The following is a 24,227-nucleotide window of genomic DNA, read 5'->3' on the forward strand; positions in this document are numbered from 1 at the left end:
GAATACTTAGAATTTGATTGTGGTGGTAAGTATTCATGAAAAAGGTAACATTAGTGAATGGGTAGCATGAATTCTGGAAATAAACAACAAAAAATCTTGCACAGTGTACCTTTAAAAACAAAAAACAAAAAATAATTGGCTGTTCTTGTTTTATATGTGCATAATATATATTATATAATAATAATATACAGTATATTCTCTCTTTACAAGGCAGCGATGTGGTGTGTCAACTGATCATTACTTACCTTACCTTACTCTGTGCGTATGTGTGCGTTCGTGTGTGTGTGTGTGTGTTGTGCAGATGGTGCGGATGAGCACAGGCCACATGGAGGGAGACCTGCAGCCGCTCTACCTGCTCCTCACAGACTGCTACATCTATCTGCTGCGCAAAGGTAACTTTCCATCCTCAACAGGTCTGATCTGAAGGATATGCTCAAACGCACATGCACATACACACACATGTATGCATATACACATGCACAAACTTACTGCAAGTTGCTTTTCCCCTTCCCACACATGATTGAGATCACGTTATTGTGTTTTGTTTGGGAATGTTGTTGTCATTGGGCTGACCATGCGTTTTTTTTAAGTCACACAAACGGCATGAGATTTTGAATGACTTGGCTTCTTTGTCTTTTGTTTTGTTTTGCTGGCTGTCTTGTGTACCCTCTCTTTTCCAATCTCCCTACCTCCATCTCACTCCCCCCCCCCCTCTCTCTTTTTCTCTCTCTCTCTCTCTCTCTCTCTCTCTCTCTCTCTCTCTCTTTCTCTCTCTCTCTCTCTCTCTCTCTCTCTCTCTCTGTCTCTGGGTGCCCGCGGGGTAGTAAAAAGTAGTAAAAGGTAGTAAATGAAAAAGTCCAAAATAATGACCAGTAAAAGGTAGTAAAAGGTAGTAAGCCACATCTCAACTGGTAGTAATTTTCCCTGACTCCCTACAACATGGTCTTATTTGTTTTCTAATTTGTTTAATTAACCTGTAGCCCGTGATCTCAAATCTCGGCAAATTGATTTGTATGCAGCGGCAAGGACGGACCCTGGGTGAACTGATTTAGCTTTGTGCTAATACTAATGGTAGTTGTTAACTAGCAGCTGCCTGACAGGCGTCAGACATCAGCAGCGCCACAGAAGCTGCATTTTGTAGCCTACGTTCTGCAAGACGCGTCTAACCTGGGCCTCGTTTCCGAAAGGGCCTTAAGCAGAGCCGGCGCGCCCAATACGCTCACTACGCTCTCAGCGTAAGGCCTCGCGCGACCCGTTACGTGTTAAAAAACAAAAACAAAAAAACAAAAAACTGATTTCATTGTTTATTATTGATTCCGTCACACAAAACATGAAACGTCCAACATGAAACGACATTTTCCCTGCGGAAACGACAAAAAGAAAAAGAAAATTCATGACAATGAGCGACGAGAACAGCAGTCAGGTGGGCAACATAACTCGGGGTATAGTAGGGTAGGGTAGGCAACCATCAATGTAGGCAACGTAACTCCCTCAAGTAGCCTAGACAACGTATGCTTCCACTCATTGTGATCCTTCTTCTGTGGCTAATTTCGTATGGAGCAGAAGTGTCAATGGGCCTTTGTATTGCACAACAATGCCGTGTTAAAAAGTGCCCAGGTCTTCGATACAGTCACATGTTGTAAAAATGGGCATTCACGTTTTAGTTGTTTTAAAAGGTAGAGGTTGTTGAGAACCACAAGCTGAGTAGCGTTTCGTTTAGCCTTTGCAATTAGTTCAACTGAATCAACACAGGTAGCCTAGGCTAGAGAGAATGTGAGAGGAAAGGGTGGTGTTGTCAACGTTTTACTGTTGTTTCGAAAGGTGTACTAGTTGAATCATAATCTGACGAGCCGTTCGTTTAGCCCATGAAACGTCAGTGCAGTCGAAAAGCAACGAAAGAAGGAGTGTGAGAGAAGCGGTGCCCTTTCTGTGTGTGTGTGGTGTGTGTGTGAGTTTGAGCGCGCGCTGTTGTATGCGTGGCTGCCTCTCGATTGTTTAGAAACAAATATCAACATACACAGACATTGATTTTGGTTATGACAGGCGCTTAAGATTTTTGATAAGACGTCCGTGCAGTCTAAGCAATGGAGGAGGAGGGAGTGAGGGAGAGGGAGAGGGAGAAGGAGTGCCGTGCGTGACTGTGTGTGTGTGTGTGTGTGGGGGGGTGATAACTAGCAAGGGGGCGCGGCTTGCTTGGATAGACCTTTGGCGAATGACTGAAACTTGTGACGAAGGTGAATCCCAATAAATAGTGAACACAACATTATTCACAATAATGTGTGATAACATTCATAATAACCAGTGGTGGACGAAGTACACCAGTTATGTACTTGAGTAAAAGTACAGTTACCTTGCATTGAAAACTACTCAAGTAAAAGTGAAAGTATTCACCTCACTTTTTTACTTGAGTAGAAGTACAAAAGTATCTGCCGTCAAAAATACTTAAGTACTAAAAGTAAAAAGTAAAAACTTAAAAATGAAGCCTCTGGTGCAATATTAATATTTACAGTAAGTGTTGTAGGCCTAGTTTGGTCATATCTAATTAAATATCCTCTGATTTGCATAGGCTATACCAACATGTTAGAACTAGGCCATAACAGGCCTCAGAAACACTGTGGAGTAAGTCCATGGATGTTATAGCATCAGAAGTTCATTTTCACCTTAGAGAAACAACTACTATGATATCCCCCAGCCGTAGGCCTACAGTCCAGTATAGGCCTACTTATTTGTGACAGCAAGGAGTTAGAGTAGTAGCCAATAAAGTACTTTATGTTTATTTTTTGTTATAATTATGGTTTTGGTAGACCTCTTCTTCTTATTATTATTATTATTATTATGTAGTGTTTGGTTATGTTAAGGTTGGCTTAGGCCTATGTATGGACAAACAGACTTCTTGCGATTCTAAGCTACCTTTAAAGATAGGAACATCTTCATATACTTGTAATGGTCTCTATTTGCTAGATGCCAATGATTTGCAATAGCCTACTTGATACAACTTAATTGGAACACTTATCTGTCTGATCATGAAAAAGCCTTTTGTGCCTGTGCACATCACTGGGCCAATATTTAGCCAAAGTCCACTTTTTTTCTCTTTTTTTACTTTGTTACTGTTGTTTTTTTACAACCTCTTTTTGGTGGTATTGCCAGTGCTCTTCATATCCACTGTAGCCTACTGATCTGACTTAAGGGAAAGGATACATGTTGCAAGGATAGGCCTACATGTTGCATGTAGCCTCACTTTGCAGCATATGGTGGGCATGGCAATCCTCATGTAAAGATACAAACCCTTTACACAAGCCTATTTTCCATGAAGTTGAAGCAAATCATTTTTTTGGTGACAGGGGAGTCTATTAGACAAGTAATTGATATCCCAACTACTTCAGAAAATACTGCAATGTAGGCTATTGAGGGAAACGAATGCTATCACGGAGTTGTGCGGCTGGATGGTTTGGAATAAGCAGCATGTTTAGGCATCCTGTGTACTTGACTCAAGAAACCAACACGCTACAAAAACGGCAATTATGTGACTCTATTGTAAGCCATAACACACAGTAAGTCAGATAAGCAGTAGGGCCTACATTAAAGGTGGGATAGGAGATGTTTTTCTGGCACATATTTTACCATATCATCTGAAAAACTCCTCATGACGCCATAGCACCCATTGAAATAGAGTGTTTGGGAAAAAAACGAAATCTTTTGGTCCAGTGTAGAGGGCGTAGTCAGAAGAAAACGGCAACCAATAGAAGTAATACTCATCATCACTTCTATTGGTTTCTGACACGTCCATCAACCGCCAGCACTCACCCCTCCTCCCTGCGCGTTCACCGACTCGTGAACTTGACCGACCCCGCCCCCAACATTCATGCACACGCGACAAGGCTCATTATTCATCACTCGGCTAGTAGCAAGGTAACGAGAGTTAGCAGCAGGCTGAGCTACTTGGAAACTTTGGTGGCTTTTGCAGAGCTACAGGAAGAACTTTGGCTTTTGGAACACTCAGGATAACATACTCCCTTGGATTATCATCGGACTCGCAAGACCAGACTCCAACACGGGCTGAAAATTTGAAATGGGACCTGACACTCTTGGACACAGATGTCGGCTACGGCAGCGGCTTCAAATACGCTTTGGTGACCATATTTCTAATCGAGAGGTGAGATAATATATTTGTCTGTATAATATTTTGTGAATTGGTTTAGGACACAGTGGTGTCTTTTTTTAAGCAAGTATCCATTGAGAGGGGTCAGAGGATTAGCTCAACAAGCTCCAACATATCTAGCTGCTGCTACCTTGCTTAACATAGCTGCTACCTCAATCGCTTTATTTTTTTGTGTTTTCCCCCCTGTGGCATTTATTCTGTGCACATGAACACGTTTTCAGAATTGCTATGTGTAACTCAGACGGTTACTCTTGTGTGTTTTGCTGCTAGTTGTGCGAACGAGCCAGACAAACCAGCTGGGAGGAGGACGGAAGCACCCCTTCTCCATCCGCGTTCAGTTGCTAAATACGGATCCACCCCGTAGTAAGTAACCTACCATGTTTACGCACACATTACTTTGACCAGCAAAGCCCATGTCTTTCTAGTGGTTTACAAAAATATATCGTTTGCATGTTTTGCTTTGGTACGTCTCTGTTGTATGACTCTGGTAATAGTAGCAAGCACAGCACAACCTGTTCGCCGCTCCAGCATTGCAAAATAGATTGCCTTGGGTTTTCAAATGTTTACATGATTGTGGGTGTAATGTTGTTAACTCGCTGATGTCGTTTTTGAGAAGACGGTAGTTTTGCATTTGATAAATACCACCTAATGACCATGACGGCTACACGGCAGATCTTTATTGTGATGGCTACACTGAATGATCAAATGGAGATGCCGGTACATTATTTGTTTTACCCTGGTTATATTGAATTGTTCTGCTTTGTCCATTCCAAGGTGTGGTGTTTTCCATAGCTGCTCCTTGCTCCTGTTTCACAACATATCAAGGCTGCCAAGTAAATGAAGAATGAATCACCGCACACTGGTAGTTTATTTATTCATGTTTGTGGGTGTTAATTTCGTCCAGTTGCAGATACTAGGCCTACTATCCTTTTTGGAATGATCTGCCTTTGAAAAACAATGGTTCTATCTGACAAAAGCGAACAGATCCTGTAGTTGTAATTGATACACTAAATCAGTGTTTCTCAATCTTTTTTTAGGCGAGGCACCCTTTCAATTCATGGAAAATTTCAAGGCACCCCAAACCAAGTAGCCATATAGCATCACATCCGATACCACACAAGCTTAGAATGTAACACATTAGGAGACACACAACCTAGTAGCACGACCTACGTTCAAAGTTGCAGCTGGGGTGACCAATATTTACTTTATTGTGCGTAAATGGCAGATCAAAGATTCCACTGACTAACATTAACTTATCAATTTTGACAAATATGTTTTATGTTATATAATTTATTTATCAGCCACGTTTCCGCGGCACCCCTGAGGGGGCCCTACGGCACCCCAGGGTGCCCCGGCACCCCTGTTGAGAAACACTGCACTAAATTATGATATTCCTATGTGTGCGCGCGCACGCGCCAAGTTTTCAATTCAACACACTGGGACACTTTTCAGTCTTTGAGGTTGCTGGAATCAACACAGACTACCTCCATGCACCTTATCAGAACACTTTGCATGTTGTCCCCTTTGTGTATTGCTGCTAATCTTTCTCTTTCTAGGTTCTGTTGGTTGCATGCAGATTGTGCCAGATGATTTATCTGTCTATGGTCTAAGCATGGGCTCTGTGCTAATATGCAATTTGTGCTCTTTTTTCCCTCAGGTCAACAGCCGACAGGGTCCTTCCACAACCACATACTTATGCCAGTAAAAGCCACAGCTTTTCTCCTCCAATCCAAGAAGCCTGGACTGCAGTCACCATCTCAACACACCAACCAAGAGAAAGGCGGATGGCTCAATTCAGTATGTAGTTCTGCAAATATTCTCAAAGGTCTTCACAGCCCCCCATGGTGCAGAATGCATTTACATTTATTTGTGTAAGGTCAAAACAATGCTGATTACAGAACATGACTAGGGCCATGAATGAAATTTGAGGTAGCAGCCAGCCATCACCTGATGGTGAGAGGTGGTCCTAAGATCAGAGAGAAGCAGGTTGAAATCCCATCCTTACCTCTCCCTACTTACACCTCCATCCACAGCTGAAGTGCACTTGAGCAAGGCACACAAGTCCACTTAGGTCCTGGGACTGTAGCCAAACGCCCTGTAAAACCCTGCTGTGTAATTTGATGTAATGAAGCCCTAATATAGTCTAACACATTGCTTGTTACAGATATGGAAAATTGCACAAAAAAAGTTCCAGGACATGAAGGCTGCATACTGTGAACGTCAACCTTCAGGGCACCGTCCTGCGCAGAAGACTTTCTACCCTAAGAGGGATGGCTGACCGCAGACACTCACAACCAGGTGAGCCCAGATAAAGGAGTTATTTTTGGTGTCCATGCCCCAAACAACCCAGGTTACTTACATTTAAAAATGTCACTGGAGCTACTGTCAGATATGTGATTTCTAATTCTGTTTATCTTTTTACAGCACAGACGCCTCCAACCTCAAACCAGGCCCTTCACAGTTGCTGCACTTACCCACCTTCCCAGAGTTTTTGTGTGGTAATGACAACTGTAAATATAGTATAAAGTAATGTATCTAGTGTCATGTGTAATACATTGTTTAAATTGTCCATACATTTCAATGACAGTAAATATTGGTGGACACAATTTGACTGTGTGGCTTTTTTTTTTATTCATTCTCTGACTGAAAATGCATGGTTACATAATTTATATATTCCACAAGACCACAATCAGAAGAACATTTGACAGGTTGCATTTATTTTCTATGTATGAAAAAAACAATGGTAACAAGACAAACGTGGTTCCAAACCAAAAAGGTGAGATGTACAGATGAATGCTCCTACAGATAATGAAAAATAATAAGTCTGCACACTGCCGGTTTGTGTGTTTTATACCGTACTCTGTATAAACCTTTTATATTGCTCTAGTGGAGCAGGGTAACCCTGGCTAATCCTGGGTATTGTACTGTGTATTACAAGGTCAGCCCTGTTCAAGTGCCCCATACTGTCTGCAGGCTGCATGCCTGAAGAGACCGTTTCTCTCACCTGGTCCTACATCAGCCCAAAGTCTTATCAAAACTGAGAACACCACAGCATTTCCTTTCAATGTTCATGGGCATCTCCTTACAGATTGCGCAGAGGCGCCAGGTTGGTTGTGCTACTGGGCTGTGAGTGTGACTGAGGACCAGATGTCATGTGCCAGGTCGAACATCAAACTGGGGTCACGGGTCAGGGCACGCTGCAGTAACCGATGGGATTGCTTCAAATTCAATGATTGAATCAAGGCCTGCAAAGCAATAAATACATTTTATGTAGTGCATTTTCTATTTGATGATGGGGACTAAATAACTCTATTGACAATAAGACCAATATGGACATAAGCAATCATTATTGTGTATATAAATAAAGATGTGCCAATTATATGCATACAACGTTTTCAGTCAATTTCTTACAAACTGGTGTTGTGCCAGGGGTTACACAGATGTATGAAGTAGATGGGCTTTTATGGATGTACTTGAACTACCACTGGTGTTGTGTACCTACAACCATGTAATATCACACTACTACTCATAGGAGTAGAAATATTGTAATGGTTATCACAACAGGTGTACTCGTGTAGCCTACTCGTGTTGCGATATAGAGTACATCCGTTGTGATAACATCCATTACAATACTTACACATCTGGAGGAATACAGCAGGACAATGTTATTGAGGGATGAATGTACATCCTTACAGTTAGCAGGGCGTCAATTCTGTTGGAGTCTCCCTAATCAAACCGACCTCTGCTGCGTCTATCTTCCTCCTCCTCCATCTTTGGCCATCGGTCCTACTGGGCTGTTAGGTCGTTATGATTGTGATGGGCCAGGAAAGTCAGAGCTGGAGCTCTCGTGGTCGTGGAAGGTCTAAAGCATATGAAAATATCGTCAGCCAAAACAATTTCATTTAGCGTTGATCAGTTCGGTTGTTTTTCTTTACTCCCTCTGTCCCTGTGTCTGCGCGTGCGACAACCCAAGTGAAATCTGAAGTCATAGCCTAAAACACTACGGATTGTGGTGTCGGGTATATATAAATACAATAGTAAAATGTATACTGCGGTACACATCTGTCAAAATAAATCCATGTGTCAGTACTGTAGCTACTGGCTAGAACTACTGTCTAGGGATGACAGTATAGCATCTGTCATCAGTGTTAGGAAGTTAGAATGAGATATCTAAGTAACACGTATCAAGTCAAGTTCAATAACTAATCTAGTATACATCTACTGTCATCAATATTTCTTGAAATGGCAACCATGACGGCCTGTGCGTTTATTGTGATGTTGAACATTCTTACCGTAGCCGGAGACAGTGCCATGGCTGGAAGTTAGCTTGGCTAGTCGCTTTGTCGTGGCTTCTAGCCCGCCCCCCAGCCTCGTGGGTTCCCGGGATAATCCGAACACTTGACAGACTGCATGCGCGTTCATGTGTTTTGAAGGCGTGGCTTTGAGGGGAGGGCTGAAGGGAGAGGCGGGCTGTGTATTTTCAAAAATATAGCTCACAGGAACCGTTTTTCAAAGATCTCCAACCCTACCTTTAAGTATGATGATTATTCAGTTCAAACGCGAAGCCTATCTGACAAATTTCGTCGTCAGGCGAGTGCAGCCTGCGAGCTAAACCTCTCCCCCCTCACAAAACGAATACGACGTGCAGATTAATACACTATAACGTTATTGTCGTCTGCTTTATTGTTTTGCTGTGCTTTCCGCATGTTTCTAGAAAGTACCGTTTCTTCTTATTTCAATTCGTCTCGCAAGTCACAACAGTGGACACATCAGTGGTCTAGCTCTGCTCGCTTTTCTTCTAACACTAATTCTGTACAGTAGAGCTTGTCGTCACGTGACACATTACAACCAATCACAATGGCGAATCTCTGAGTTTGCCAATCGGGTTCAGTTTCACTTTCTTCACACAAACGTGAAATCTCAGATTTCACTTGACCAGGGCATAAAAAATGAATTAGGCTAATTCACCTGCCGTGTATCACCTTAAATTAAAAAAAGGAACGAGTAAGGAACGAGTGTTTCTGTAAATGTAACGAAGTGAAAGTACTAAATTTCGCTTTGAAATGTAGTGAAGTAAAAGTATAAAGTCTTACCAAATAAAAATACTTGAGTAAAGTATGAAAGTATGAAAATGTTACTTAAGTACAGTAACGAATTACATTTACTTCGTTACTGTCCACCACTGATAAAAACACATGGTATATAGCTAAATAATTTATTTTACATATGAGTTTCTTATCATAGGCCTATTCATTTTTTTAAAAAAACGTTTTAGACCAGATTACTAAAGGCAAGCTACTAGGGGGCAGGCTATAAAATATGGTAATTTTAAATTCAAACAATTTGATGGAGCTAAATTAATTGAAGCCTTAGTTATATTTTACAGGCGCTATGCTTAAGTTTCTGACCAGCTCAGACTCCAGTCAGTCAGCCAGTGGAGGGCCAGCACAATGTTCAGGTAGTAGGCCTACACAGATGAGCCAGGTACACCTGCAGCTGATGAGGTAGTCGCATGTTCAGTACAGCCACCGTTGTCTACATGTTCACAATCTGTTATGACATTATTGATGTTTTTGTCTCAAGAGCTTTTTAATTAAGCTTGATTTGAGTCAAATTTTGTGTCTGTGGTTCGCGTTTTGCGGTGGGGGTGGGGGCGGGGGGGTAGGTGCGGGGGGTTGCACGCTTTATGAGGGCCTCTTGGCATATTTTTGCCTAGGGCCCCATGGAGGTCAGAACCGGCTCTGGCCTTAAGTACTACTTAACGCTACGTGCTACTTAAGTTCACACGTAACACCATCGTAGAGCTCACGGAGCGTTTCCCAAAGCCAACTTAGCAAAGAACCATCGCAGGTTGACACGTAACTCTAAGAGCAATCCACGAGTGGTCTAGAGTAGTCTTAACGCGCTAAGATTGATCGTAGCGGCATGGCACAGTGGAGACACCCACAGGATATGAAGGGAAAAGAAGAAACCTGCGCATAAGATTGCTGTTTTAACCCCTTAAGACGCGGCTTTATACATTTGTTGTTACCAGTATGGTAATGACCAAATCGTGGTGCATTACTAAAGGGCCTGTGTTGTGTCATACTATTGTAGTGCTATAGTAGTTACATTTCAATGACTATTACAGCGTACCTCAGGAGGTACGGCGCGCATTAAGGGGTTAAGACGCGAGCAGCATGGCACAGTGGAGACACCCATAGGAAAAGAGGAAACTTGCGCTTCAAGTTGATGTTTTAAGACGGGAGTGTAAATATCATGGCAGCACAGTTGACACTGCAACGAAAATATAAAGGTAACATTAATTGTGGATGTGTAGGCCTATAAAACAAAAGCAATGTGTTTGGAAATATTTTACAGGTAGTAAAATAGTTCGACTGTGTTTGATAAACCTGGGCATAATTAAACTGATCAATCAAAATTTGTGTGGGTGCTTCATGAACAGGCTTCCGCAACCAGAGACAAGAGTGTTGATGTCGGAAGGCCACTTTCAAAACTTTATTTATTTTATAGCCTATTTTTTTTTTAAAGAAAAATGGTCAGCGAATTGTTGCACCCTCTTTCATTTTCAAGTAGTCTAAGAAAGGGAAGGCGGCGCAGAAAATACATGATATAGGCGAAGGGTAAGCTATGACAAAAAAAGGCAGCGACGGGGATTCGTGTAGATTTTTTGTTTTAATAACAGCAGACTGCAGTGCAAAAATGTCCTCGCAGTTGTGAAAGCCTTGAGCGTGCGGTTCTTTGCGCACCGCTCACCACATGTGCCAAGCTCTGCTCTCCCTATTCCGACTCTAGTATGCTAAGCAATAACAAGAAGGCAGCGAGGGGATGTGTCAATTTTGATGGACATTGTTTTTCATAACAGCATGCTGACGTGCTCCCGACAGTTGTCAAGGCTTGAACGCCTTGAGGTTGTAACTTTGCGCATCCCAATTTGGAACTCCAACTAGGCCTACTTGTCTTCTTAAATATTAAGCTGCAGTAGCCAACTGCACGCGCTTTATCTGGGTCTTAACGGCGTAGCTCATGGTTATTACAGTCAGTTGGGAGTTTTGCATGATTTCATTGTTTGTGTGCATTTTATTTCATTAACCTCCTGTCAATAGTTAGCCTGGCGAGCCAGACCCGTACAGCAAAAAGCTGTACCAGGGTCTAGGAGGGCTGGGCGGCAGTGTGGGCGGGATAAACGGTTGCTTCAGCACTCAACGCCACGCAATAGAGTTCTTCAGCGGAAGCGGAAGCATGTAGTAGATTGTAGTCTTTCATGTTAGCATTTAAGGACGTCCTGGTTCCTATCGGCTTCCGGCCTCCATTGGGAATGAATAGGGGTAAATTTCAAATAAGCTCCGAGTGCAAGCACACGCTTAGCGAACCCCCGCAAACTGTCGAGGGTGTTAAAAATAGGCTGTAGGTATGACATGGTTGATCATTTTGTGTCAAACTTCGACATAAATACGATGTTGCGTCCATATGCTAAACCCGGAAGCTTTTGGCGACTACAGAAGCGGCGCCTGTATCTAACGGCATGTACGTGCGGAAGGTTGTACCCATGGCAACCAAAGGAAAGTATGTAGTTCGGAAGTTTTAATGATCAGAAAGGGGTTAGCAATATTGAATTATAATCGTCATGATTTAACATGTGAATACACCAACATGATGATACGATCCGTTCCACTAATGAGAAAGGGATGCGGGGACACGCTAATGTTCGTTGTTGCCGTGCAACTTATATTTTTGCCAAACCTGAATCTCTATGGCGTTTTGCAATGTAAAAAATCGCCATGGAACCGGTAGTCCAAACGCCGCATACAAGTTGACGTCAACGCTGAAGAGCTCTATTGGATGGCAAACAACCAATCCCCACACACTTCTGTGTAACGTCACAGCTGTCTTGTGAAGCGGCAACTCCAAGCCGTCGTAGCAGTGAATGCGTGTGATCACCACAGGCACAAACAAGTTTCCTAATAAATCGTGTTTTCACTTACATAGTTCAAAAATGCCTCGTTTTCAACCACACGGCCCTTCTTGACCATCCAGCGAAATGTTGAGCAATTTGGGGCTTGTTAAATGGTTATATTTATGATTGTTGTCAACATGGCATGTTCGGTGTTAGCTAGCTAGCTGTATACCCATAACTAATACACAGCTGGATATTAGCTCTGTGTAATTGACGACAGATTGGCTAGCCGCTAGCTCGGTAGACTCTAGGTGTCATTCCCATCTATTTAGTAAGCGACTCACAGACTTTCAAAGCTCCCAAATGTCTCGTTTTTAATGACATGGATCTTATTAGAATTTGGGGCAGGCATATAATACAAGGCTGGATACCTAGCTCTGTGTTATCGGCGACAGGTTAGCTAGCCAGCGAGGGCCCCTTTGTAGGTGGAGCGGCAAATTCGAGCCGTCGTAGCAGTGAATGCATGTGATGACCACAGCCACAAACAAGTGTCCTAATAAATCGTGTTTTCACTTATACAGTTCAAAAATGCCTCGTTTTCAACCACATGGCCCTCCTTGATCAACCAGCGAAATGTTGAGCCATTTGGGGCTTGTTAAATGGTTATATTAAGACTGGATACCTAGCTCTGTGTTATTGACGACAGGTTAGCTAGCCACTAGCTTGGTAGACTATGCCATTCCCATCTATTTAGTAAGCTACTCAAAGACTTTCAAAGCTCCCAAATGTCTCGTTTTTAATAGCATGAGTCTTATTAGAAATTGGGGCAGCAATTTCATTCTACACCTACAGTAGTGGTCTGATAGCGTGTGACTATCTGTAAAATGCTCAACTTAGCTTACCGAGCTGGTTTAAAACATCGAATGATCAAATGGTATTGTGTTGTGATCTATTTGTGTCCGATAAGTTCATGGTGTATTATTACATCAATCCATGTCAGACACGAAATGTATTATCATCCAGGCTTTTTAAATTAAGTGCACTTTCGTGCTGTACGTAGCACGGACGGACACCATGCTTCTTCTTAGAAAGTTTCCTGTTTACTAAGTAGCCCGGCCCCCCTCGCGATTTGATTGGCCCTGTCATCGGATAACTTTCAGCCTCGCAAAACGACCGGGGTCCGCTAGACTGCCCCCGGGAGCAAATTCAATTTGCGGTCGCTAGGGGCGTCTAGATTTCTACTTTTGACACTTACACACGTCTTACTTTTTGTAAATGGTTTAGCAGCAGATGACGGCGCAGTTCACTCCGAGGACACTTCAGCACCACATATGTGGACAGCGATCCTTAAGAGCGACGCTACGAATGATCTTAGAGGCTGTGCACGCGCGTTCATGTACGAGTGTCTTTGGGAAACAGTCGTAGGAAATCTAAGAACATTCGTAGGATCACTGGTTAACGACACACGTAAGGCTAAGAACCATCGTTATTGGGAAACGAGGCCCTGGTTGGATGTGAAACAGTGAAAGGTCTGCTAAATGTAATTTCATGAATTCCATGATGACTGTCTGTTTGAGATTAGCTGTTGTTCATAAAATAAAAAATTGGTGCGTAACATGGTGGGTAATATTGGTGGTAAATGTAACAAATCGGTCGAGTAAAAGAATGCGAGGCTGAATGTTTTTTTCACCGGTGCATCCAGCCAAAAACAAAATGAATTGACAATGCTAAACGCCATTTTAATGGCCATTAGTCATTCTGCAGTAGTGCTAGTAGGTATTAGCCCATCAAAAAATAAAAAAGTTTTTGGAACTGCGGCCATTCCTTCAACTCCGCTGCTCTGGCTTTCTACCCCTTGCACCTTGCGCTGATAGGCAGCCTGACTTTTCAAAATAAAATGTTCGACTACCCGAGTTCATAATGTGATGGCGACTAGCGAGGTGGTGCTCAACCAAATCAGTGAGTTTTGAAACGGACGAGAGGGTAAGGGGGGAAACGAAATGCAAACAGCAGCGGCCACTGATAGAATTCACGCGGAAGGTTCAAGCGCAAAGAATGGGCCGTTTCAGTCACTGTCAAGAGTTGACACGCGAAGTCTCCCGGGAGATCGCAGATGTTTTTGATAGCGACGTACTATCTGTCGGCAAGGCATCCTTCATGCATCGAGACAGAGAGAGTGTGTGATGAGAGACACGCTTCTGTTCGATGCGCTTACTAAGATGCCACAATCATTATTCGGGGCGATCCAGAATGGGGAAGGGTAAATCCACCTAAACAAACAAAAATCAACCTATCTATTGATGTAGCTACCATATGATTGTACCATATGAAATTGTAGTCCCTTTTAAAAAATAATGAATTTTAAGTTATTTTAATTTTGCTCCCTCTGAATTTCAGTTTGACATCCCTGGCTTAGGCGTTCAGCAGGCGTTTTTTGCAGGTGCCTTAGGCTTAAGGGTTACAGAAGGTCTGCTATTGGGAGTCAAGGCTGGTTATGGATTCTGTGTTCTATCAAAATCAAACTTTGCCATAACTATAATGACTGCCATTTTTGTGATATCCTGTGTAGTATTTTCTTTGATTCTGCTAAAGACACACACACACACACACACACACACACACACACACACACACACACACACACACACACACACACACACACACACACACAGGTGTTGGGGGGCATTTGGGTGCACCTAGATTTTGTGCTGGTGCACCTGAAAACAATTTTTAGACGCACCAGTGCAACCAGCGCAAAAAGTTAGCAGAGCCCTGGTGGACATTGACCACAGGAATCCACTTCAAGGTGCACTGCTGGTTCTTTCTCCTGAGAACTGAGAAGAGCGACTTCTTCCGTTAAAAGTGCACTGCACTATTTAACCATTATAAATGGCAAATTGTTGAGAAATGTTTCAAACATACCTGCATTAACTTGTACTAACACATACACTCAATGATTAACTTGTTAAATTATAAAAACATTATTAATTTGTGTTATTGATGGGCTTTGGAAAGCTATTTCATTTCAGTAGTCAGTTTAAGATCGATGTTGTAATGGTAGTACAAAAAAAATTGGAGGTAGTAAAAGGTAGTAAATTCAACCAAGGAATATCTGTAGGCACCCTGGTCTCACACACACACAAAGCCCATACTCCCTGCTTATCGTTCCACTGTTCTGCTCCTCCTCTCGTCCCCAGGGGCTGCAGAGAAGCCTTACATGGTTGAAGAGGCCGTATCCTACAACGAGCTGGACTACGTCTCTGTGAGTTTTTTTGTTGTGGTGATGTTGGGCATATATGGAGTGAATCATCCCAGAAAATCAATACGTTTCCTCCGCTGGCCCATGAAAATGGATAAAAGTCTGAGAATGGCCCTATCTATGCACGTTAATGGATGGAAGGCCATTTGTGTTTCACTTTCACATTTTTTTCAGGTGGGTTTGGACCAGCAGACAGTGAACCTGGTGTGCACCAACAGGCGAAGGCAGTTCTTGTTGGATACAGCAGACTCGTCCTTGACTGTGTAAGTGTTACTGTCTTTTACTGCCTTCAGCTCCACACTGGTTTCCTGTTAGTTATCTTAGAGCTTTGCTCTTAACGTGCCTTATCTGTTCCATTCGGAGCCACCCCTTCTTAAGATACTCTGCTTTTTCTTCACACAATCTTATACATCCAAACAGTGACTCACCACCAGTGTTGATAACGAGGTCCCTGCAGGTTTCACTTTGGCTTTAGTTTGCTGTTAGCTGTGTGTACATACTGTAGCACTCCCTTGGCTTGAAAGTGCAGACACATTAAATGAAGTGCGTTCTTTTACTCTCCCTACCTCTCATTCTCTCCCTCTAGCCCCCTCAACGTATTTTTCTCTTTCCTTTTCTTTGTTTGCATCTCTCCTTGTGTCATTGTCTCCCTGTCAGTCCCTAAAGACAACTGGAAAATTCAAACCCCCCCTCAACACACACACACACACACACACACACACACACACACACACACACACACACACACACACACACACACACACACACACACACACACACTATGTCTGCCTGTCCTGTACATGCAGGGTAACTGTGGGTTCTAAACAAATGTCTGAAATTTGATGTGGTAAAACCTGTGGACACCCTGGTACTGCGTATGAATAAAGAAAATAAGTGCAAATTCATCATTGCATCAGTAACAACTGCCCAGAGTTGTAAGTCATCCTCTCTCCCTCACGTTCACAGCTGGTTTCTGAACAAGCTGCGGTCTGCCATGATTACCGGGTGCCGGGAGCCTCCCTACCCCTCCGTGCTGACCGATGCCACCATGGAGAAGCTGGCGCTCACCAAGTTCGTGTGTCAGGAAACCCACTGCGAGGTTTGTCTAAACCCATGCCGGTTCTCCTATGCTCTCCTATGCTATGCTATGCTCTGCTTCCCCACTCCCACTGTAGACTGTCTATTTTGTTTGTTTTGACCCAGTGCGCTCGTAAAAGTGCTGCATGTTGGCAAGGAATATGTGTTTGACCTTTTTCAGACAACGCCCTGAAAATATGGCCAATATTTCTCCACCTTTGTTATTTTGTATGAATTGTGAAGAACATATGTGGATATGCTAAGCTGGGACCACCCACACTGTCTGTTATGCTGCATAGAATTTAGCATTCAAGTCGATAACCTGCATTTTCTTGGCTGTGTCTTTGGCTTGCCAAAATGTTTGGCATTAATGAAAAAAACCCAATGCTATGCTGTGCCATTGGAAACAGTTGTTTAAGACATAATATACTTGTTTTTTTCACTTCTGAGAACTTCCTGTCTATGGGGTGTTTGCCAGACAGAGGCCAGTATACAAGTTATAACCTGGCTAGCATACGCTAATCTTATGTGATTTGTTAATAAAGTATACATGACTCTTATCACTTCAGACATGACTTATGCTTCTTGTACCCCTGTGTAGCAAAATTGAGTGCGTTATGACATCCTGCACGTTCATTTCAATCGACCTTTATTTGGTGTGCAGGTGAAGGACGTGAATATCCGCCTGTACTCTCTGGTGCACTGGGAGGACCCCTTGGACATGGGCGTGGGCTCGCAGCCCTCCTGTGGCGTTCCAGAGGCAAGCAGTGTGAAGGAAGGGCCCCTGCTGTACCGTGCCGGCACCACATACCTGGGCAAGGAGCTGTGGAAGAGCTGCTACCTGGTACTCAGGTAAGACACGACACCAGTGGTTCTCAACCCTTTTTTTTTTTTTTAAACAAAGGCCCCCTTGTCCTCATCATAAGTCTGCCAACGCCCCCTTGACCTCATCATAAATATGTCAACGCCCCCCTTAGTATTAAAATACTAATGGCACCCAATATGGAAGGGGGGGAGGGGGACACTTCCCATGCCCAGGTGATTAAAACGTGTAATGGTTTTCAATGAGCACTTACTGTACACTAGACGCAGACTCACTTTACCATTAGTCAAATAATGTTTGGTAGAATGGCTCACAATACAATTCTGCCAGCTCTCGGTAGAACTGCAGTGCATTACATAATAAGTTTAAAAAAATACTTGCCGCTGGTCACTGATATGGTGAGGTGATGTGTGTTTCACTGTAGTAAGATGTAAATGTGTTTTTACTGTAGTAAGAAGTTGTAAACAAGTGTCTCCATGGAGGCAATGTTTGGACTTTTGGACTGGTATCAAACAGCAATGGTAATGCTGCTGTAGTATTGAGAAGATGATATGAACTATACAGTTCCTTCTCTGCTCACTCAGGTCACATTCAGTCAGTGTACCACTTCAACTTAACCCCGAAGGTTTTTCAACCCTCCTTACAATGAATTATTTTGTTCCCCATTCAGTACTTGGTTGTATGTAAGCCCAGAGGAAATCTTTACAATAAGAAAAACATATACACTTAAAAGTAAGCGGTGTTATGGTGGTTTGAAATATCATAGACTTACCCCTTGTACAGATTTTACAATGTAAGCCTTGTATGGATTGTACGATGTAAACACTGAATGCCTTTGTTTACAGTCAGTCACATCCTTGCCCAGTCAATTCAACTTAGTGAATCAGTGTCAGTCAGCTGAACCCTGTTTAAGGTGAAAGAGATTTGTGTCAGCAATCCAGTCAGTAGTCAGTGAGCAATGTGGCTTTCTGGACTTTCTGTGAAGATCCAAGATAGGACCTGGCACAGTGGCGGTCATTAGGAAATGAGGAAAAACTTTTATATACATCTAGATTACGTTTAGGTTTAGCTGACAATTCTATGTAAAGGGAGGGATTTAAAAACAAAGACATTATTAGCATCATACATTAGCAACGTATGTGGGGATATGTGCAATGTGCTGGGTTGCTGAAGATGGATTTTCGAGCCATTACAAGACAAGAAAACTGGGCATACAAAATACAAAATAATGCTAAAGAGGGCTGCAGGATACCCAGAATGCAATGCTGTGTGCATCAGAGGAGGAATTGAGTTGGACCCTCATTGGACCCAGAGGAACAGAATTAGCAAATGGCTGAACTTGAAGTGGCACAATGATTAGAGTACACGGATAAGTCATACATGCAAGGTTTTTTTTAAATTGGAAACATATTTGCTTTCATTCTGGTCAAGATGCCAGGGCTATTTGTTTTGATGGGCAGGCGGATGGTAAAGGGTATGGGGCTTGTTTGTGTAGGACTCACACACAACATCTAGGTCCTTAAATGAATGTGGATATACTGTGCTATACTGCTGTGCATGGAGATTGGCATTGATCCATGCCTTCCAGGAAAAAAAGAAACAAGAAAATGCAATTAAGATGTACTTTGGACTGGAAATATGCTGATGCTAAGAATACTTTTGCAGTATTAGATTGGCAGAGGCAGGGTTTGAGACAGAACCTTAGTGGGCGTTCTGTGGGATCAACTGGGCAGGGGGAAACACAAAAACAACAAGGCCACAATAATAAGTCAACTAAACGACTTGAGCCAAATACCCTGGGCAGGAGATTTTACAGAGGTTGCAGAGTTTGCCTACAAAATTACAGAGAAATGTTACGGTCAGAGCAATTTACCAAAACAAACCGATTCGATATTTTTGTGGGTGCATTTTCAGCCATGCTGTTTCCAGTACACACACGGGCACCAAAGGGCCTGGTGGTGTTTTGTTTTTTTTAAACAGAATTAAAATTTGAGTTTCGTTGTGCAGTGATGTAGTATTTCTGCAATAAGCAAAAGCCTTTTTGGCCTGATGAACCACTTTTTTAGGTTTTTGCTACCGCCCTTGTGTTTTGATGCTGCGGCAATACACCCTAATTACCAGATGAACTGCACAGGTTTTACCGCTGCCCATGCAGATTATCAAATGTGAGCCTTTTATTTGGCAGGTTGTGAGCAATCTTTTAAGAGTTTGTGTTCCTTATTTTGCCACCCTTTCAAAACCCCTTGCTGAATTTTGTTGTGCAGTGCTGTGGTATTTTGGAAGTGCACAAAAGCCTCATTGGCCTGATGAATCATTTTAGGTTAATGCTCCTGCCCTTGGCTTTTGGAGCCATGCAAATTCAGTCTATAACCGATTTCAGCCTTGGCGAGTGCAGGCAGCACACTAATTACACTAGATTTAGAAACCAGGTGAACTCCACAGGCCATAGTTTTACCGCTTGGCCTTGCAGATTAAAGAATTGGAAGTCTCGCCTGTGGCACGTTGTGAGAAATGTATTCAGAGTTTTAGTGCTCTTTTTTTACCACACTTTGAAGCCCTCAGGTGGTTTGGTGTTTCCTGTGGAAACTGTGCGTCCAAAAGCAGAATTGTAATCCAGTTTTATGGTCCAAGTATGCCCACACATACAATACAAGGGCTTTGACTCCAGTAGATGTTTGCTCTCTCTACAACTAACATATTAAGTATACAGTAGTATACTGTATGTCATAGTATATAATACAATGTTCAATAAAAATATGATCCAAGGCAGTGTATTACAATATATTGTTTGTCGTATTTATTTCCACTTGTGTATTGGAGATAAATATTGTATGTGATGTTTTTTTCTCTGTGCAGTAATGGCATCCTGTACCAGTACCCGGAGAGGACTGACGTGACCCCCCTGCTCTCCATCACTATGGGGTGAGATTATCTAGCTCGCCAGCAAACACCGCCTTATATTTACGGCTAATTTCCGAATCTGTCAACGCATTTATTCACACATCAAGCAAGCCGGCTTTCACCCCCCATTTCCCTGCTTATTGATTCCTGCTGTAGTACTCAGAGGGGGCTGTAAACAATGCAAGTCTTTATGCCGTAGGAGTAGGAGTAGTCGTGTCGCATTCAGGCCTTAATGATCTTATTTATTTCACTGTTGTTGTTTTCTCCACCACCTCCAACCCCATGCATGCATACATACAAATACCCAAACACATACCACTCGCACATCTCTCTCTCTCTCTCTCTCTCTCTCTCTCTCTCTCTCTCTCTCTCTCTCTCTCTCTCTCTCTCTCTCTCTCTCTCTCTCTCTCTCTCTCTCTCTCTCGCTAGACATATAGAGGGGAGCATTGCGGCGGGTGCCGGCGGTCCAACAGCACGGAGCGTCCGAATGCTTTCCAGGTGATCCTGACGGACCGGGCGCCGCTGGAGCTGAGTGCCGATAACGAGCAGGACATGGCCGACTGGATGCAGGTGCTCTGCCAGTCTGTCTCCAAAGGGGTCAGTACAACCCACCCACTCACTCTTTGTTTTATTATAACATATTGTATTTGATAAGAGTCAAAGTCATTGTTGTATAGTAATGTTATTTTGCATGAATACAGGAAGGGGTTTGCAGTGGAATCCATAGAGGAGCAAGTGCAGAAAATGCACTTTATTTAGCACCGTAGAGCAATATGAAGGATACTCACGTGTGAGGACATGGTTGATTGGATGTAGCTGCTCTGCCAGTCCTTCTCCAAAGTGGTCAGCACAAATCTCTCACCTGCTTCTTGTGTCTGAACCACTGACTTCTATACTATAACTATATTTCTATATTATAGTATAGAAGTCAGTGGTCTGAACAGACACCATATCAAAGAATCGTCTAGTAGAGTAAGATCCATCAAACCCGCATGTTTCCTGGATCCATGTGACGTCAGGTGAACGCCCCTTTAGACCTTCAGTTAGGAGACCTTTGGAGACTGTAGGTTAAGAATAAATGGAGTTCCCTTAGCACTATAGATGGCAGTAGCACACATCTTATGCAAGCCACCACTAAAAACCACAGAAAGAGAAGAAGAAGGAGGTGACAATGCCCCCTCAGGAGACTGAACTTGAGGACACTCCTTTGTTTTGAGTAGGCGGGGTTTGGGGTATCTTGCTCTACTGGAGGATTCTTTGACCATATTATAGACAACCTGAATTAGATTCGGCTTGCATGCCAGTCCGTCTCCAAAGGTAGCACCCAATTAACGTACTTCTAGTGCCTAAATACTACATGGTAGACTACCTGAATTAGATTCAGCTTTATTGTCAATTTATTGTATAAATACAGATATGGCTTAGTACCTAATTTACTACTATTGGTATACAATCATAATAATATACAGTGTATTGGTGTAGTGGTGTTTTGCTTTGTATGTCTAATACATGTAAAGAAATGACAAATGAAGTTCATCTCGTGTCATCTCATTCTGAATGTCAGCACTCTGCAGGACTTGAAAGATCTGCGCTGTGAGGGAGTGCAGTCATAAATTTGATATGTTTCAAGGTTTCAGACATATAATTACTTCTTAACATATGTTGTGCTTTACATTACATTAAGCATCAGGAGTGGATCATCCACCTCCTTTAAGTGCTATGATTAGCTGTTTCAAAGCTGGTTGGGTCGACGTTGTGGCTGGGTTTTACTTTCTGGTCCCATGATTGACTGCTCTGCATGTGTGCATTATTGATGAGCCAGTGCCATTTCAACTGAGATGAACCGAACTTTGATTGCCATAGTATAATTGAAATGGAAGGTCACTGTGGACAAGGGCAACAGGGAGTAGCCAGGACTGGACTGGGAACAATAAAAGACCCAGGCATTTTGAGCGCCACTCTGTCTCTATGTAGTAAGCCAGTCTATAAGAAAATACAAAAAGCCCAACATCATTGGCCCCTGAGGATTAAAGACCAAGTTAAGTGCTTTCATTTGTGACATACATTTTACATGTAGTGAAATGATGAAGGGTTCATCAGCTCTGCATGTAGATAAGAAGTAATAAATAAAAACACAAAACAAGCCTCAAGGAAATGCCCTGTATGCCTGATTACTAGTGCAGCCCTGGGAGTTGATAGTTACTGGAGTCATGTTTTTGTTTCTTTTTTAACCAAAGCACCGCTACTGATACTCGAGTATGCTACTGAAAGTCGCATCTTGAGGCGTTGTGCCCCGACAGATGCCTGCTGGGGACCTTCAGTATGTTGTTGGTCTGTCTGATCCCACCACGACACAGCACAGCTGGAGGAAAGAGAGCATCAGTGTTACTCAGGCCATTGTACAGTGTCTGCCACATGAAGAAACCCCCACACACAGTCTGGCATTAGCATTCCACACAAAAGCCCCCTTCATGTCTTGTGACCCAGACACTCTGTTTTGAAAGTGTTGGACATGCAGAGCTGTGGCTTAGAGTATGGGTGTTTACTGTCAGGGTTGTTTACTGTATGGATGTATGTGTTTATTTATCGTCTTTGGTCTAAGCAGTTGGTGTTGATGTTTGTATTGGATGGTCATATGTTTTAACACTGTAGTATTGGGAAGCAGGGGGAATACAGTATATGCTAATAATAATATAATGATATATGTTGTTATTAATAGTATATGTTGCATTAGTAAATTACCTCTAGTCTTCTGCATCCTCTTCTGTGACCTTATTGTCTGCTTGGAGCAAGGCACTTATTATAAACCCAAGTTTGTCATGAGAGACAGATTTCTGCATAATTATGCACAGCAAGTTGCTCTGAATAAGAGTGCCACGTAAATCCATATTAAATATTAAATTAATTTATCGTCATTCTGTGTGTGTCTCATCAGGTGATTCCTCAAGGTGTGGCGCCGTCGCCCTGCATCCCGTGCTGCCTGGTGCTGACCAATAGGAAGCTGCTGACGTGCCACCAGGATTGTCAGACAAGCTTCTTCCGCTCACTGGGCGCCGCCGACCTGAGTGATGTCACCGCTGTCTGTCTGGAGGACGAGAAGGAGTACTGCGTCATCGTAAGTCGGATCACTGTGTCTTCTTGGTTTCATTCACAGAATGAAAGAATATTTTACTGCAACATTTCTGTGTCATCAACTGTCTGTCTGGCTCCCACTGAATGTTAGCTCATTTTGCACATGATGGTGAGCCAATGCTGTGGAAGTAGTCGATTGACAACGCGTTAAGGACAATGCGGCATTGTACATCTGTGTGCAATCAAGAGAAATTTTCCATGATGGGGGGGGAAAATGGTCACAGGTGGAGTTATATTAATGTTACATTAATCCCATTACAGGTACAACTCCACATACAGAGAATAAATGATCGGTTATTCTACACACACCCTTCTTATACAGTAAAGTGTTCTTTGGTCCACCCGTCTCCTCTTCTCTGCCCTTAATCTCCTTTGGGATTAATAAATTAACTCTGCACTGCTACAGTACGTAGCCCCATAATGCATGGCGTTCCACCAGCGGAATGCTGTAATAGTCATTGGAAAGTTAACTACCACAGTACAAGACTACCATGGCATAACACAGGGCCTTCTTTAGTAATGCACTATGACTTGGTCATTGCCATTCTAGTAACAGCAAATTTATAATGATGTGTCTTAACGGGTTAAACTGTTGGAGTTAGGCCCTGCCGTGGGCACTCGCCTACTATGTGGCCGACCCAGGTTCGATTCCCGGCCTGGGTCCTTTGCCGGCCCTTCCCCGTCTCTCTCTCCCCACTCGCTTCCTGTCACCGTCTTCACTGTACCATCGCAAAGTCAAAATGACCCCAAAAAAAAATCTTTAAACTGTAGGAGTTCTCCGTGGATCGGGACCAGTTCCTGCCTCCCTGGGTGCTGTACTTCAGCGGCTGCGATGAGCGAGATCGCCTGTTGGCAGCGCTGGATGAGGCCTGGAAGAAAGTCTTTCAGGTGAATGGAAATACCTTTTATTCATTCAGATTAAGGTAAATTTGGGAATTATAACTGATCAAAATTTCCAAGGAAATTAACAGGTCAGTTT

The 24,227-nt window shown here is 42.9% G+C and overlaps 1 protein-coding gene and 2 long non-coding RNA genes across 5 annotated transcripts in view; 2 read left to right on the forward strand and 1 right to left on the reverse strand.

The window, feature by feature from the left end:
- plekhm2 (pleckstrin homology domain containing, family M (with RUN domain) member 2) overlaps nucleotides 1–24,227 on the forward strand; it is a 43,451-nt gene that overhangs the window by 15,349 nt on the left and 3,875 nt on the right. For both annotated transcript variants that reach the window (XM_063208967.1, XM_063208968.1), the window contains 9 exons: nucleotides 302–392; nucleotides 15,254–15,318; nucleotides 15,490–15,578; nucleotides 16,282–16,414; nucleotides 17,057–17,244; nucleotides 20,072–20,137; nucleotides 20,554–20,713; nucleotides 23,052–23,231; nucleotides 24,020–24,136. In XM_063208967.1, the coding sequence (XP_063065037.1) occupies nucleotides 302–392; nucleotides 15,254–15,318; nucleotides 15,490–15,578; nucleotides 16,282–16,414; nucleotides 17,057–17,244; nucleotides 20,072–20,137; nucleotides 20,554–20,713; nucleotides 23,052–23,231; nucleotides 24,020–24,136 (1,089 nt within the window). The remainder of the gene's footprint in view (nucleotides 1–301; nucleotides 393–15,253; nucleotides 15,319–15,489; nucleotides 15,579–16,281; nucleotides 16,415–17,056; nucleotides 17,245–20,071; nucleotides 20,138–20,553; nucleotides 20,714–23,051; nucleotides 23,232–24,019; nucleotides 24,137–24,227) is intronic.
- On the forward strand, nucleotides 4,004–7,767 carry LOC134456262 (uncharacterized). 2 transcript variants are annotated; one of them, XR_010036289.1, is made up of 6 exons: nucleotides 4,004–4,153; nucleotides 4,430–4,522; nucleotides 4,934–5,021; nucleotides 5,817–5,956; nucleotides 6,324–6,457; nucleotides 6,584–7,767. It is a non-coding gene; the product is annotated as an uncharacterized LOC134456262 (long non-coding RNA). The 2 variants fall into 2 exon arrangements; XR_010036288.1 differs by lacking the exon at nucleotides 4,004–4,153 and having other exon boundaries at nucleotides 4,295–4,522.
- On the reverse strand, nucleotides 7,308–8,523 carry LOC134456263 (uncharacterized). Its single transcript, XR_010036290.1, has 3 exons — nucleotides 8,452–8,523; nucleotides 7,853–8,021; nucleotides 7,308–7,404 (listed from the first exon to the last, which is right to left on the reverse strand). It is a non-coding gene; the product is annotated as an uncharacterized LOC134456263 (long non-coding RNA).

The sequence above is a fragment of the Engraulis encrasicolus genome, chromosome 10, assembly GCF_034702125.1.
Source record: "Engraulis encrasicolus isolate BLACKSEA-1 chromosome 10, IST_EnEncr_1.0, whole genome shotgun sequence".
NCBI lineage: Eukaryota > Metazoa > Chordata > Actinopteri > Clupeiformes > Engraulidae > Engraulis > Engraulis encrasicolus.